General features: G+C 38.1%; 1 protein-coding gene across 7 annotated transcripts in view; it reads left to right on the top strand.

The window, feature by feature from the left end:
- The window catches only part of LOC139766520 (uncharacterized), a 57856-nt gene that overhangs the window by 22377 nt on the left and 18418 nt on the right, over positions 1-17061 (top strand). For 3 of the 7 annotated variants that reach the window (XM_071695272.1, XM_071695269.1, XM_071695267.1), the window contains exons 3-4: positions 7276-7422; positions 9272-10162. In XM_071695272.1, the coding sequence (XP_071551373.1) occupies positions 9273-10162 (890 nt within the window). In that variant the 5' untranslated portion in view covers positions 7276-7422; position 9272. Of the gene's footprint in view, positions 1-1036; positions 7423-9271; positions 10163-17061 lie in introns of those variants that run through there. The other 4 variants (XM_071695266.1, XM_071695270.1, XM_071695268.1 and 1 more) reach the window with 4 other exon arrangements.

The raw sequence follows: 17061 nt of genomic DNA, 5'->3' as shown, positions 1-17061 counted from the left end.
ATCCCCCAGCAATAGCAGAGCTCATGTCTCTGCATTCTGATGAGATACTTGGCCACAGCCCCATGCAAATAACATCATTCTTAAGGCTCAGAAGTCTGTCTTAATGCAGCAGTGAATTGTGGCTAAGGTGCAACAGGGAACGTCAAACGTTGTACTAACGACCTTCGGTATTGGGATCATCAAGAATATCAGCTTTGAGGTTCAGAGGAGAACACTGACTGGCAGATGAAGTATACGTATTCCTTAGGAGAGATTTGCAGTAATCCTTGGTCATCAGGCTGACCATGATACTTTTACTGCTGGCACTACAGACAACACTAGTCATCAGCCTCATCCACTTTGCTTAGCAGAGATGACTTGTATGAAAGTGTTTGGTGGATGATGATATCCTCAGTGTCTGCCGCACACAAGTGGATATATCTCGTGGTTAGGGCAAAGAAAGGAAATGCCTTACAATATCCAGAAAGTTTATTTACTGCTGAAGTTTAGATTGTGCAAGATTTAAGAAGAGTTTATTGGTTGTGGATGTTACAGTTGTTCCAGCTGGAGGACCTGTTACATGCTCAGCCCTCTCTTTTTTTTTCTTTTTTTTTTTCCCCCCACTGGCAGGTCATCACTAGGTGATAAGTGCTGTTGCATTACCAGTGCTTTAACGCCTCTACAGTATGTTGTCCACATATGACCCCTGGAAAAGTTTGCTTGGCAGTCTCTGCACATCCTCAGAGAAAGTGGTATTCATGAGAGGAATGTGTGGATGACTACCTGTTGTAGTGGGATATTGTAACTACTTGAATCTTCTTATCAAGAACTGTCACAAAGGCAGCCATTGGAAGAGGTATGCCTGCAGTCCACTTGTGCCTGCTCAGCCAATTCTTCATTATCAGTTGATGTCAGAATGAAGAGGCATGCCTGCTGCCCACTTGCACCTGCTGAGCCAGTTCTTCTTGCTGTCAGAAGGGAGCCTCGAACTGTTCATCTGAGGAAGGTCTTCAGATAGATCAGCCAGCCATCAGGTGACATGCCTCAGGAGACATCCCAGAAATGTATAGGCAAGATGTAACTGTTTTGCCTCAGCTGTGCGGTCATCATCTGCATGCCATCCATTAATCATCCCCTTGCTCCACATCATAGAAGAAGTTGCTCATCACAACTCATTCAATGCCCTGATGGATGCCAGCTTGGTGAATTGTGTGTGATGTATTAAACAAGACCTCACCTGCTGTGTCTTTTCTGATTGATGGTTTTGTCCTTAAATGGCATCCTTCCTACATACTGTTTGACCTCCAGTATTCACTTTACTTAACTATGCTCATTTTTTGGTCTTCTTTTCAGTTTTTTTTTACATTATTTGTTAAAGGGAATTAATGTCTTTCTTTTCCTCATATACAATATTTTGAAATTATGCTTCTCTATCAAACATGATCATGGGTAAAAGTACGTCTTAGTATAAATATGGGTAAGAGTAGATTCTAGTTTTTCTAGAGTTATGGTTAATTTGGGATATGGAGAGAATAGTTTAGCTTAAATTTAGTTTAGTTTGTGGTGAGCTTGTCACACACCATCTATGACCCCAGTCTTGGTAACTTCCTACCCTGGCGGTTGTACCTCTCTTAGTGGTAAATAAGAGAATATATCTTCTTTGGTCTTATGAATTGCTGAGATATAATTGGTTATTCCAAAAGGTAATGGAACAATTCAAGTAATATGTGATTTTGATAAAATCTCTAGCAAGTTATATATGTCATATGTTTTATGAAGGTTGAATTAGCGGGAATCACAACAAAAAGGTTTTAATGATTGTAAATGTGTTATGTTAAATTTGATGTTTATGGCTTGAAATGGTGGCTTTTATTGATGGTTTCTTATGTTATCGGGGAATTTATTTAAAAGTGCCATTTGCAGGGATAAGAGTTTATGTAGATAAGCTAAAGAAGGAAAAAATCTTTTTTTCTTAGAAATTGTATTAATTGGTTTATTTATTGAAACTAAATACTTAACATACTGCACAGCCGTATGCATCGTATCGCTCATGAACATGTTAAATTAGCATGTTATAAAGTGATTGATAGCATGATTTATTATGATTTGCTAATGCTAACCTTGATAGCTTTGGACAGGACTTGCCTTTCTTTGTAGTTGAATAAGTCATTCTTTATTATGTTGCTTTTTCCAGTACTCTGAGGGGAATGACACTGAAGAATTATTTCCATATGTAAATACTAGTAACCATGTCCACACTGCAGATTGTTGAAGACTTCATTTGCTGTGGATTTATGCATGTTGACCTCATGGCTCTCCAATAGATGAAATGGTTATCTCTTAGTTACACAAAGATATAGTGTAGGAATCGACTAAGGTTCATCTGAGGAAGCCTTCAGAAAAGTATGTTAGGTTTGGTTTATGGGGATGAGAGATAATAAAAGAACAAGGAATAGAAAATAGATTAGCAACCTTTGAAGGATAGATGGGAATTTGAGAATGTCAGTCCAACAAACACACTAACAGTAAAATTTAGATTGCATTTTTTAGTATAAATAGTCACTGCTTTCTTACACCATATTGGATGTACTTTTTCCATAGAGCTTTCAAGTTTTTCTGATTATAGCCATTTTTTGTGGAAAAGTGATTGAAAACTATAGTTTGTAAACATGTAACATTGAATATATTAGGATGCATGATAAAAGCTAGGTGCAAAGAGTTTCATGATTCTTCACCTCATATGGGAATATTCATGTTTGTATTAGAGTACATTATGTGTTGTCAAACTGCATGTTACTAGGTTGCTCATCTAGTCTTCTTTCAAGCTGTCAGTAGCACCATTTTACAGGATATTTATTTTCCACCATTTTGCTTACATAGCTCCAGTCATTTCAGTTGATGTCTGTCAGTGAATTTTAAGAAATACTCTCCTGATCAATTTGTTTGTATTCATTTCCCGGTTTTATCTATTCTATCTGTTCTTTTAATTTCAGGAATCAAACGTTTACTTTTCACTTTATTGTTCAGGCTGTACGAGCAGATGCAATAATAGGTCTCAGTATAGTTTGATTAAATAATGATCTTGACATTTCTTGGCTTATGTTTAGTATATGGTTTACCTCACCTTATTTTCCTGCCCCGAGAGTCCTTTTTGTCTTGTATAGGGCTATTGTTATCCTTAGAAAGCTGGTCACATCTGCTGGGTGGGATCACAAGTAGTAAAGTGAACTAATGTTTTATGTGTGATTACTATTTGTACTGTATGGGGAGTGTTTTACACTCATGGGGTTCCATCTCTTGAACATTCTTTACTATCATAAAAGCTCTTGATTTTATGTATGCTGCCTGCATTCAGTGTGTCCTCAGTCTTCTTTCCCTATTCATCCACCACTCTTCTACTGTAAAAGTACCTCTTTACATATTCTTTCATATGTTTCTTGCTCAATTTCATACTGTCATGTGGTTGCTCTGTATTTTTATATCTTGAAGAAGTGTTCACTGTCCCCTATCATAGATCTGCTTTAAGAATTTGAAAGTCTTCATCCCATCACTCCTTACTCTTGTCCCTTCCAAGGTAGGCAAATTTAAAGCCTTTCCCAGTAACTCAGCTTTCTTAATTCATGTATTATCTGTATTGACCTTCTCTGTTAACACTTTGCACTTCTTTAGGTGCATTGACCAAACTTGAGAAGCATATTATAGTTTTAGCCTTCCTACATGGGATGTGAATGACTTTTTGAATATTTTTTATCCATATACTTGAAAGCTATTCTGATATTTGCCAGCTGACAGTTTATCTACTTAACTATTCTCCTGATTTATATATTTTTTTATCCATACACTTGAAATTTGTTCTGATATTTGCCAGCAAGTTTTGTATCCTTAACTTTTCTCCCTGTGTGGGAATCTCGCACCAGGTTAGGGACAATGTCAGCCCAAGTCCATATCACAAACAATCGTGAAACTTATTTTCTGCTAGATAGTAATCATATTGAAAACATCTTTCTCTTTAACATATCCTTATTACCTCCTTCTTCCTTGACTTCTTTTTCTCTCTTTACAGTTAAGTACCCCTCCAAGCAAAACAGGTGAGATCTCATTTCTTAAGAAAAAAAAAGAAAAAAAATCCACACCTCCATCAATATCTGGTGGACTTTCTCTTATATGCTCCTTGAAATCCAGCTCCTTACAATTAATTGTTATTCTTTTAACATTTTGATTCTTCAATTTCAATCTGACGGTACCATCTCATAACACTCCTTCTCTCACAATGGTGCTGGTGGGGCTGCTCTGTCCTCTTGCCTTGTTTTGTGTATCCAGTTTTGTTGTCTTCTGACAGTATTCCTCTTCTTTCTCCCTCCATTGATTTTTGTATTTGATATTTAACCCACTGAATTTCACCTTGTCTTTAAGTTTCTTAGGTTTTCAAAGTACCTCCTGGTTAAATGACTACAAGTGAAACCTAATCAGAACTGTATCAAAACCAACACTTCTCCTTTCTTGTACCATTGAAATTGCAACTGGCAGTTTTATAATCTGAAGTAATCTTTTGATTAGCATTTCGTTTTCTTTTCCCCTTTGTTCCGTATGTGATTTATGATTTTCTTTCAAGACAAAAATGATTAGTTATTTACATCTGTTGACCTCCTGTTTTATTAATCTTTGTAATTTTTGTTCCACTCACTTCATGTAGATCCTTCAACACTGCATTATCAACCTCTGTGTCTCTGACTATCTTTAAAATGTCACTTTTAGCTAACAAACATTGGTCCTTTATGATCTGTACTTTTTTTAAGCCTCTCATTAGCAAGGCCATATACTCCCTTAATTGCTCCAACTCAGTTTTGCTGTATTGCCATTATACCTCTGTTATTTGGCCCAAGATCTGTGTCCTTGTGCATCAGTATTCGCGCTGTGTGTTTGTTGATCACCTGCCAGAATTGTCCCCTTTTGCAACTCTCTTTCCACTATCGTTCATAGATTGTGTATGTGCTACAGTGCTTTACTCAAAAAAAAAAAATCACTTTGGATATTTAGAGAATACCCATCAGACCTCATTTGCTTTTAGTGAATTCACCATCTTTCTTCTGATTATGTACCTCCAGAGTCCCAACTAAATTGAATTATTGTTAATACTCAAGGATAATATTTGTGAGATCCCTAAGTTCCTTGTGCATTTCAAGACAACTCCTCATGATCCTTGAATCGACTCCTCCTCAGATTGTTTGAGCTTGTGGTCTTGCTTTTATACAATTTCCCATACCATATTCAAACATTTGGTCCTTTGTGTTTTATCCCTTTCATCTTTACCTCTTGCCTCTTTGTTTGGATCTTGTTATAACTGACTGAACCTGGTGCATTCCTTTTTTTGGGTCCATAGCAAATTATCGAAGGTTTAGAACAAAAACTTCAGTACAGGACTTTGCTTTGTCAGTCTTTGCTGACAAGTTTTCCTGTCAAATTTCTCTTGACTTCTTTTAAGACCTCTAATTTATTAGTTTTTGGCTTGGGCAGTGCAAATTGTAATAAATTGATCCCCCAGTGTAATTCTCCTAACAGTAATGAAGCATACTGGTACTAAATAGTCTCATTCATGAGGAGAACTTAAATTTTGAACTATCTTTTGACAGTGGCACCTTTTTGTTACTGTAAAACTTTCCTCTCTTTTGTTAAGTCAGAGCTGCTCTTTTATACTGTAAAATTTAGCAAGCAACACTTGTTTGCTTCCCCATTGTTAGCCACTCACTCTCACAGAAATTGGATCCCTACAAAAAAGCACAATAGATAGAATTAATAGATTTACAGAAATTGTCACTACTACCAAATTTTTTATTTGAATCTGGGAAAGTTTCAGTCCCAAGCTATATTAAACTTACAAAATTTGATCCTCTCAGACTTAATAACAAGGTGCCCCTTCACTTTCTACTCTCTCCCTTTACTTGTACATAATAGGCTTCATGAGCTGCAGTGAACACTTGATTAGTGAGGCTTGTATGCCCCAGCTGCAGTGAAGAGAAAGATTTTGATGGATCATATGTGCCTCAGCTGCAATGAGTGTTAATTGTTAAATTTTTGCTTACTGTGGTGTGTATGTCTACATAATAGAAAGGGGTTAATTTCCTAGTTTGAATGTTATTTCCATGATTCTTTCATTGATAATTTTGTTGGATTCTATTTCTCTCCAAATTGAGGTGCAATCAGAATAGCAGTTCCAGTTTTTTCTTCCATTTTGCTCATAATAGTATTTCTTTTGCAGTTTTTCTTCTTTCTCATTTAAACTCAATTTACCTTATCAGCTTGAAATACCAATCATTATATAATTTTTATATATTTACAACATATCTTCATGGAAAAATAGATTAGCATGATATGTTCTATGGATGTAATGTATATTAAGGTAACAATTTGATTGTTGAGTAATATATTTGTGATTATTTCAAGTACAGTATGCTAATTAAGTACTTGTAGTAGTGTTTTCTGCTTTCCACAGTGAGGTACAACAAGCACAGAGTTAAGAGGCAAACCTTGATTTGTGTGGTCATGCTGGTGTTGTGACTTTAGCATGGGATAGGAAGAAGAGTCAGATTTAGTAGGATTAAACCAACTCACATACCACTGTCTTCCGATGTTGAGAAGTTTTTGTTTGTGAATTACTTTATCTACCTTCTGTTTTAACACTTGTTTTGTCAATATATTTTGTTTCACCTATCATTATTTTCATAAAAGATCTTGCAGCAGAAAGGATGGTGGTGAAATGTTGCCCGGCAAGAATTGTAAAGTGTTGACGTATTTGATATTTTGTGTTCTCGTATTCCAAATATCTGAAGAGAGGAAGTTTCGGCGGAGTGATTTTAGGTTTTTCACGTGAAATAGTAAAATGCTATCTAATGTGGGAAAAATTGTGCAGTTTTGAAGATGTGTATTTTGTATCTTTCTGTAGTGTGGCGTGTGAAGTGATGGTGAGTGGTGCTAGCCCATTTGATATGCACATAGTGCCGTGTTGCCTGGGTTGCAGCAGATGGTGATACCCAGTGGTGGTAACTGGGAGTCCAGGCAGCTCAGTGCACTTTCTGATGCCCATAACAGGTGCCAGCCAAGAGTCTGGGAGCCTCAGGAGCTGCATACTGGGTCTCCCCGTCTCTCCATTCCACCTGGCCAGGCTTGCTGCAGAAGTGATCCCTTCCCAGAGCACTGTGGTGGTAAACCTGGATCCCCTGCCTTTTTTGGCAGTGCCCCCTCAGCCAGATTGTGCGTCCCATTCTGGTCCAGTTCTGACGCATCACCCATTCCTTTCAGAGTGGTGTGAGCTCTGCTCCCCTCACTATAGTGTGTGGAGTGCTGACCTCTGCCACACTTTCAGAATGTGAAAGGAAATGTCACCTAGAAAACAAGAGGACAACTCAGCAGTCACCAATAGTACTTAATCTTGCAACATTGCTTCAGGTAAGGACTATTTCGAGAGGAATATGTAGCAATATTTTGTTAATGATGTATAAAAGCCCGTTTTTATTGGCACTATTCTCATTGATGAGCATGTGGCTACTCAATGCAAGGAATTTAATATTAGAGTATTGTTCTTATCATTGTTAACAATGTATTATATTCGATTAAAAGATCTCCTCTGATTAGAGAGCCTTTTCTCTTTTTTTTTCATTAAGTTTATATTAGGAGTCTTGGAGTGTGGGAAGAGAATTTAAGTTTAGGCTCTGCTGTTTGATTAGGTACTCACAAGAAAAACTGATATCTTTAGTAAGGTTTATGTAATTAATACGTTGTGGTGTGTGGGATTACTCACAAGAAAAACTAACATCTTGAGTAAGGTGTATGTAATTAGTATGTTGTGGTGTGTGGGATTTTATAAGTGCCTTTTGCATAGGTAAGCTTGTTGAAAAGTTTTTTATATCATGCCATCAAAGGATAATCAAGTGGAGATTGGTTGTTGATAAGTATGTATACTTGCAATTATCTCTCTAAAGTTTTGAAGGATAAGAAGTTGATGTTGATTGAAATAGGAGGAGGAATAATGAGAGACAGAGAAAGGAGAGAAGGAAAGAATGATAGAGAAGAGGAATGTACACATACCATACCTACCTCCTTCGGGACCCCACTATCTACTAGATTCCTAGTGTTCTGGAGGCTGATCACATCCACTGTAAAGGATCACAGGTCAAGATGTATGATGGTATTTTGTATATTGCTTTGTGGAGTGGGTGCAAGACAATTGAGGAATAAGTGTTCACTGTGAAAAGAATGGAAGTTTCATCTTAGGTATGAGTGTGTCTTGTGTTGCATGTGCATGGACGTAAGACTTGTGAATGCAAAGGAAAAAAAGAGGTTGGATATTATAACCAGATTTTGCATACAGACAGAGCTTTATCATTCCTTGAGACCTGCTTCATACCCTCTTTTTCTTGACCCCTAGTTCTTTACTCCTCCTGTGGTAGTCACATTTACTTTTGCCTTGGTTTGTTCCGTGAATCCATAACTCTTGTTGAAGAATTGTTTTTTTTCTTTTTTTTTTTCTCTATACACTTGACTTGCCAACTTCCAACCCTCAGCTGCCTCATCACCCATCCATGCATTCAAATCTTCCATTATTATCACTTGATCCCTTGTATCAAAGTTGATGATGCTCTCCAAAAACACACTCTCATCGTCACTCTTCTCATTACCAGATGCATAAGCAGTGACATCCACCCACCTCTCACACCACTTTCATTCTCACCAACATCAGTCAGGAACTCACTTTCTTGCACTGTTTAACACATTCTCATAACTTCTTCAGCAGGAGTGCCACCCCTTCCTTTGCTCTTGCCCTCACACTAACCCTAGATTTTACCATTCAGACATTGTCATACCATTCTTCTCCCTTCCTCTTGAGCTTTTTTTCACTGAGAGCTATAACATCCAGGTTTCTTTCCCCAAACATTTTACCTTTCTGTTCCTGCTGGTTCTGTTCATGCACATTCAGACACCTGAGCTTGAGCCTTTGAGGGGGATGAGCACCCACTTGGCTCCTTCTTCTGGTTCCACTTTAAGAAATTGAAGTCCAAGGAGGGGAGAGTTCCAGCCCTCTTCTGTCATCCCTCTTCGTTTCCTTGTACAACACGTTGGAGAATGAGGGTGTTATTTTTTCTTCCTTATCCCCAGGAATAGATTTTTGTGTGTACAGTTTATTCTCATTGACATGCAGAGACATAGGTTCTGTAGATTTAGAGAGTATTAGAAAAAAAGCAATTCTTATTCATGTTTAATGTGCTGTCTCATGAAAGTGTGCTTTCATCATCCACAGAATGTCTGAGAGATATAGTCGCCCACACACACCCCCAGGGCCCCCTCCTTCTCAAGGGCCTCGCAGCCTCTCCACTCGTGGACCCTCAACTTCAACCTTGTCATCCAAGCCTCTGCCCACTAAATCTTATGATGATCATCTATATGATAAATATGATAAACTCTTCTCTAAGCCTTCTTCTTATCACTCCTCCAAACCTTATTCTGATGATAAATATAAAAGTGCTCCAGTGAGAAAAATTAGTGATAAAGTGCCAAATAGTAAGTTTGTGGGTAAAAGTGATGTATATGATGATATGTACAAGACCAGAGATGTCAGTTACTCTGGTGATAGATATAGTGAAAAAGACCACCTCTATGTCAGTAGTTACCCAGACAAAGGAAGGTATACTGAAAAATACCCAACAAGTTCTCCTTATAGTGAAAAATTTTCTGGGAAGAAGTTTGCTGATGATTATGACTCTTATCCAGAAAAGACAAGCAGGTATCCAAGACATGAAAATGATGCCTATTATGGCAGTACTGTGAGTTCATATGACACTTACGGCTCATATGATGCATATAGTAGTGACAGGCATGGAATAGGTGGCTACACTGTTGACAAGCATGGTGTTGGCTTTGGAACTTATGGAGATAAATATGGAGGAAGAGGAGGCATGAGTGGATATGGAGGAGAAAAACTTGGAGGACTCAGTTATGGAGGTGACAAACTAGGAAGAAGTGGAGGTAGTTATGGTGTAGACAAGCAAGGAAGGGGGGGTGGTGCTTACCCCAGAGATGACAAGTTGGGCAGCCTTGGCTATGGAGATGACAAATCTGGGACAAGAACAAGAAACTACCCTGATGATGATCGCCGACCCTACCGAGATTACAGCCCTCCACGGACTGGCAGGTGGTATTGTTAACTTTTGACAGTTTGATAAGTTAATGATTAAGATATTTAAGAAAGGACCACATTGAATAACGTTATTGTGTATCTGTATACAAGACATGACATTCACTTCCTACAACATTATCATCAGGAGCAACAATACAAATCAGATACCTCAAAACACTTACTGGAATCAGATTTGGACTAGAAAAATTATTCCTCTGTCAGTGTATTCTACATACTTCATCTTCTTCATCCTAAGCTAGGCTTCATCTGCCAGAACATTAACATTATCAAAAGGCAATAAAGTTGTAAACCATACAAAACAAAGCACTTACAACAGTCACTGGGAGCATACTGATCATAACCATGCAATTTCTACTCTGAAATAAAAATCTTGCTAGTGCAATCCCACTTTTGATATGCTCAGTTTCAATATTTTGTAACAGCACAAGACCCTTCCCATGCAAATTGTTCCATAGTAGAAAGGGAAAGCTTACCCCTTCTTCATAAACACTTCAACAACCTATAGTCACAGATCCGCCACCTCAAGAGACACAACATTGTCAAAGTATAGATACTCGCAAATGAACCAACGAGCACTAAACTACCCTACCAACCCAGTCTTTAACATCATCCCACCAGACACACATCCATATGAAACCACACTCCCCAGACATATATGAAATACACTTTTTGTCTGTGCTTTAAACACTAGTCATCTGTACACTTTTTGTCTGTGCTTTAGACACTAATCATCTGTACAGCATTACATACACCAATTTACTGAATCACAAGACTCATACCCACAATGCAACTTCCAAACTGAAGATGGTGAAGACTTATTTGTAAATTGTCCTACACTCACCTCGCATAGACATATACAACATTACTGTACTCCTTGACCTGTGTTCTTGCCTGATGGATGAGGCTGGCTTTCTGAATGCTATAGGAGCTCCATAGAAGGGGCTCCTGGGTTAGGAAGGTAAGAAATATACTGATTAGGTGTTTGTACAGGTAAGAGATATACTGATTAGGTGTTTGTACTGTACATGTAGAAAAATGGTATTACATTATCATCATGGTCTTGAAGGAAAAGTGTATTGGTAATTGATATGTCTTTTTATCTTATACAGGTAAGTTATGATTACTAGTAATCAGTTTATTTGTATTGATAACATGCTTACAAGTGTATTGAATTGAGGCATGGTTTCCATTGTTTTAAAAGATGAAATTTAATGTCTCTAACCCAAAAGTCTAATGTTTACTGTTTTAAAATAAGGCTTTTAGGTTTCCTGTGTGGAATAAATCGTATCACACAAAAATGGTGGGGATATCATATATCAAGCCGTTTGGTACAGTTTTTGAAGTCAGCTGAACATGAATTGTTGCCTCATTTACCTTAGGTTATTGAGAGTAGAGGGATGCAACTTTTGCTCTCTGTCATTATGTTAATTAATATTTTTGCCCTTTCTTTTTTTGGGTGATATTTTTTCGAGTAAGTATTGAAAGGGTAAGAGAGATTTGTGGTACTAAAAAGTGTGGTTGAGAGAGCAGAAGAGGGTGTTTTTGAAATGGTTTGGTCTCATGGAGAGAATGAGTGAGGAAAGATTGACAAAGAGGATATATGTGTCAGAGATGGAGGGAACGAGAAGTGGGAGACCAAATTGGAGGTGGAAGGATGGAGGGAAAAAGATTTTGAGCGATTGGGGCCTGAACGTACAGGAAGGTGAAAGGCGTGCAAGGAATAGAGTGAATTGGAACGATGTGGCATACCGGGGTCGACGTGCTATCAATGGATTATTGAACCAGGGCATGTGAAGCATCTGGGGTAAACCATGGAAAGTTTTTTGGGGTCTGGATGTGGAAAGGGAACTGTGGTTTTGGTGCATTAAACATGACAGCTAGAGACTGAGTGCGAACGAATGTGGCCTTTGTTGTCTTTTCCTAGCGCTACCTCATTCACATGCGGGGGGGAAAGGGGTTGTCATTTCATGTGTGGCAGGGTGGCGATGGGAAAGAAGAAAGGCAGCAAGTATGAATTATGTACGTGTGTATATATGTATACTTCTGTGTGTGTATATATATGTATACGTTGAAATGTATAGGTATGTATATATGCGTGTGTGGACGTGTATGTATATACATGTGTATATGGGTGGGTTGGGCCATTCTTTCGTCTGTTTCCTTGTGCTACCTCGCTAACACGGGAGACAGCGACAAAGTATAATAGAATTAATTTTTCCTCAGGAGTGGAGTCATGATGATTCGTGAAATGCAAATTTGTATTTATAGATTTGTGGGAACTTCTGTGATACCTCATTTTTAGAAAGTTTGTTGTCAGATTTTCTAAGTTTATGGCTAAACCTTGGTAGCCGCAACGTATGAATCTCTAGGTAGGAGCACTTGGTGGGAAGCTTCCCACTCCTACCCACAGAGGACTCTAACAGTTTCCATGGCTCAAGGTTTGCATTTCATATTTTCAGGTATAGGAGAGGGAGAAATATTCAGTTAGGTACATAAAGAGGGTAGCAAACTACAAAGGGATCAGAATTGATATGTATATCATACAATATTAGGCATTGTTACAGATAAACTTAATGACATTGTCTTGGACATTTTTCCAGATATTTCCAGTACCCCAGAACCATTGACAGTTTGCTATTACATTCTGCTTCAAGTACTCAGAAATTTGTCTTACCTAGGAATACAGGTGAAGAAATTTGTCTTACCAAGGAATACAGAATTTACTTGCATGGGCTCTGGAAAGCTCTTGGACGAGGAAGTGGGTCTTTAGTAATTCCACAAAGTTAAAATATCTCCCACTTAGTCCCATTCATAAAGGTAAAAAGCCAATTAGTTCAAAGAAACTTCAGCTGGTTGTTATAATACAATTATATAGAATATTCTAGAAAGTAAAGAATGACCACTAAATCAAACCATTTGCTGCAGGCTTGCCTTAACTAGAACTACTCACCCTTAATGAAAATGGCATAGTCTCTCATACATTTAATTATAAGAAGATTCCTTAATTTGAAGAAAAAAGAAACAAAAATGTACGTTTTTTGTCGTTGATATCAGTATCAACACAGAAAACCAGTATGATAATTAGTATTGGTTAAAACTTTGGTATCAGTACATCACTACTAGGAAGTATTGTTGGTGCCATAATCAAATGATGACAAGCTTTCTGAATAAGAGAATACTTGGCATTATTAGGTATATGATTACTTCTTTTATTTGAAAATACCTATTAGATACTTAGAAGGTCTTGGACTTTGACGATGAAGTTTTTGAATGAAAGAAAGAAAGTACAAAAGACCAGGGAAAAAAAAAAGAAAAATACTAAAGGAAAAATGAGCCAAGAAAAGATAAAAAACTGAAGACCATTGGAATTAATAAGTAAAACTGAGGTGATATATCTTTCACCTTCACTGAAGATTTATTTGCTTCATTATTGATTTGAACTGAGCATTTTCAGTTACAAGTCAAAATGCAAGTTTCCAAGTCATAGGTTTGATGGATTGGAATCTCTTTGTCACCAAGGCTTGCTGTTCACTACACAGACCCTAGGTAGTTTGCCAATTGTGATCTGGCTCAGGGGATTGGAAGGCTTTTTGGATGGAAAGGTCTGGGGCCATGTAGGGGTTGGATGGCTTGATGGGAGGCCAATGGGGGGATGGGATTTGGAGGAGGAGAATGTTGGGGCATTGGTAGTTCAGGGTGAAGGGAGAACCATATAAGAGGGTAGGGCTTAGGCCAGTGAAGTGTCATGCAAGGGGTGGGATTTAGAGTTTGGAAGGGCTGTGTAGGGGAAGGGGAGGGCATTGCTGGGGGTAGGGGTTAAGGGAGGAGAGGGTCATGTAGGGAATCGTTGTCAGGGAGGTAAAGATGGTGTAGTTGTTGGTTAGGGGAAGGGAGTGCCATGCAGGGGGTGGGGATCAGAGAAAGGGAGAGCAGTGTAGGGGGTAGGGATCATATATCAAGTAACTAAATTAGCTTAAATGATTGAAGCTTCAGAGCTAGGTTTCAGGGTGGCTGAAAAAGCCATTCTTATTAACTCAAGGAAACTTATGAATGTTTTCCATATCAAGCATTTAGATAAGATTTATTAAATTGTGGATTTATGGCTTCATAGTCATGCAGAGGTGTTATCCAGTTCATGACATCAGAGAAAAGCCCAAGCATTATTGAGTGGTAACCCTTGGAATACCCAAGTGCCTTTTTGGCAGGGATCTTGGATATGAGAGCATTAAGGTTTTGAATGATTTTTGAGTATGGGTATTTAGACTGGAGATCTTCATTAATGTATTTTTTATCAAATTATCCCACCACCTTCTATAGCTGAAAGGTAAAGAATTTTGGAGTTGATTGCTTGAAAGGATCTTTGAAAGTCTTGGAGCATTAATATTACCAAGTTATGAGCACCATGAAATCTTATTGGACCCAATTTTTTTTTTTTTGGTGGATCAGGGAATTTCATTGTTGGTTACAAATGACAATAACATATTGATCATGAGTCATATAATGAATTTTGGCAGTGTCTAAACTTTGGTGGGCTCAAGGAACTTCCAAATTATTCCTATGGTAAGTATTATCTGTTTACCTATTTGACTTTATTCCCATATGCTTGGGGAAGTTAGAATGATTAAATTATGTAATTTCTTTCTTGTGAGTTGAGAAAATCTTCTAATTCTCAGGGGTAAAAATCCTCTGACCCCTTGCCTGGTAAGGTTTTAGGCCTTTACTTTTAGCTTACCAGCCATTTAGTGGTTGTGACCAATCCTTCTGCAGGTTCATCCCCAACCAATCAGCAACCATGACCAAGGGATGATGTCATTATCCTGCTGGACAGCCAAGCCATGCTTAATTCCTGGCTCCTTGAATGTGCAGGACATTTCCTCTGCCATTCTTTGCTCTTGTCTGCCTTCCCACCCTTCCCAGGGTAAATATCCATATATATGTATATGAAAAGCGAGAATGTTATCTTGGAGAGCAAAAATGGGCATGTTTAAGGGAATAGTGGTTCCAACAATGTTATATGGTTGTAAGGCATGGGCTATAGATAGAGTTGTGCAGAGGAGGGTGGATGTGTTGGAAATGAGATGTTTGAGGACAGTATGTGGTGTGAGGTGGTTTGATCATGTGAGTAATGAAAGGGTAAGAGAGATGTGTGGTAATAAAAAGAGTGTGATTGAGAGAGCAGAAGAGGGTGTTTTGAAATGGTTTGGTCACATGGAGAGAATGAGTGAGGAAAGATTGACCAAGAGGATATATATGTCAGAGGTGGAGGGAACAACACAAGTGAAAAGTCACCATTGGCAAAGCTCTATCATTGGTAGTACCATCTCGTTGGAGAATTTCTCATTCTAAAGCAGTATACATTACCTTGGTCGAAGTACTGCAACCTTAGGCTGTGTTGAGTGTTTGTGTTTGCTAGGAGGCCAGTGATCAGGATACATTTCCTTGGTTGAATTACTGCAATCTTAGGCTTTGTTGAGTGTTTGTGTTTGCTAGGAGGCCAGTGATTGCTCTGGGTACTCTAATCTGTGTAGTTTGCTGTTTTGTTATATACTCGTGAGACTGTACTCAAAAATCAGCTATAAACCAACCTCATACCTAAATAGGAGTCATGAAAAACCTTCACAAAATCCATTCAAAGACAGCTGCACATGCACCCTTCACTCCCACTGATTAAAGCAATGCAATTCAAACCTTAAGGAACTCTCATGCCACAGGCCTTGACAATTTAGGAAACTTTCACAAAAAGCACTGTGGCCCATTTTCATTCCAAATACTTACAAATATCTTGAACCACCTCTGGCTACACAACAAAAGCCCAAAGAGCTGGATACTAGCCAACGTAATACCAATTCCAAAACTATCCTAGTCATTGAATACCTATCTTGTGTGGCATCAGGCCTACCACCTGTGAGGTAGAGGATTGCTTCTAGGCCACAGGATAATCTTTGAATTATGTTTGTGGTCATTTTACTTTTGGATAAGATTGTATTTATATGCCATAAGGAGACAGTTTTTCATCTTTAAAACGCTTTTCTCTCCAGGATTATTTTGTCCCATAGTCCAAGAATGAAAAACTTTCTCTCCAGGGCATTTTTCCAAAACCAAATATTCTGGTTGTTTTCTGTTGCCCAGTCTCTTCCCCTTTCTTTCTAGAAATCTTTTTCATATTGACGGTGACCACTATTGGGAAGACATCCTTTGTTTCAAGAATTCTTAGGTGGACAAACGTCATATGTCATCCATTGGGATGATAACATCATCGCTTGGTGGGGTTTGGATGCAACTGCTGAATTGTTGGCTAATGGAGGGTGAAGGGCTGTCACCCTACCAGAGAGCAAGGAGTTGGAGGAACCTCTGGGAATTAGGAGGTTCTCAACTTGCTGGACACCATCCTGGAGAGTACTTTTTTTTTTTTGCACTTTTCTTGGGGAAGCTTCAGATTGTAATTATATTTTTTCTCACACATTGTATGCTGTGCGGTATTGCTTATGGTGTACAGGTGTATGAAGTAGTTGATTTTAAGTAGTGCATGAACTTTATTTGTGTGTTATGGATATGCTTGTGTTAAAGAAAATTTTTATTTTTTTCATACTTTAATGACCAATCTCATTACACAGCAGGGAACTTGTATTGATCCTTTTTTTTGATACAGTGGTTTTGCACATTTCTGCACACTCATATTTTCGTAATACTGCATTTGCATAATTTTTTTAATCATTTCATCTTACCTCATTTTCTTAGCACCCAGTGCCACTCATCATACTCATACTTAAGTTACTCTCCTATAGTGTATTCTCTCCATATATTACTAATAGTTTGCCAGTTTTTACTTTTTGTCCAATTCCTTCATATCATATATCTTCCTTTGTTATCATTACTTCCAGTCCACTTTTCTT

The sequence above is a fragment of the Panulirus ornatus genome, chromosome 58 (assembly GCF_036320965.1).
Source record: "Panulirus ornatus isolate Po-2019 chromosome 58, ASM3632096v1, whole genome shotgun sequence".
Lineage (NCBI taxonomy): Eukaryota > Metazoa > Arthropoda > Malacostraca > Decapoda > Palinuridae > Panulirus > Panulirus ornatus.
The sequence above is the reverse complement of the archived record's forward strand: the minus strand, read 5'-3'. Positions and strand labels throughout refer to the sequence as shown.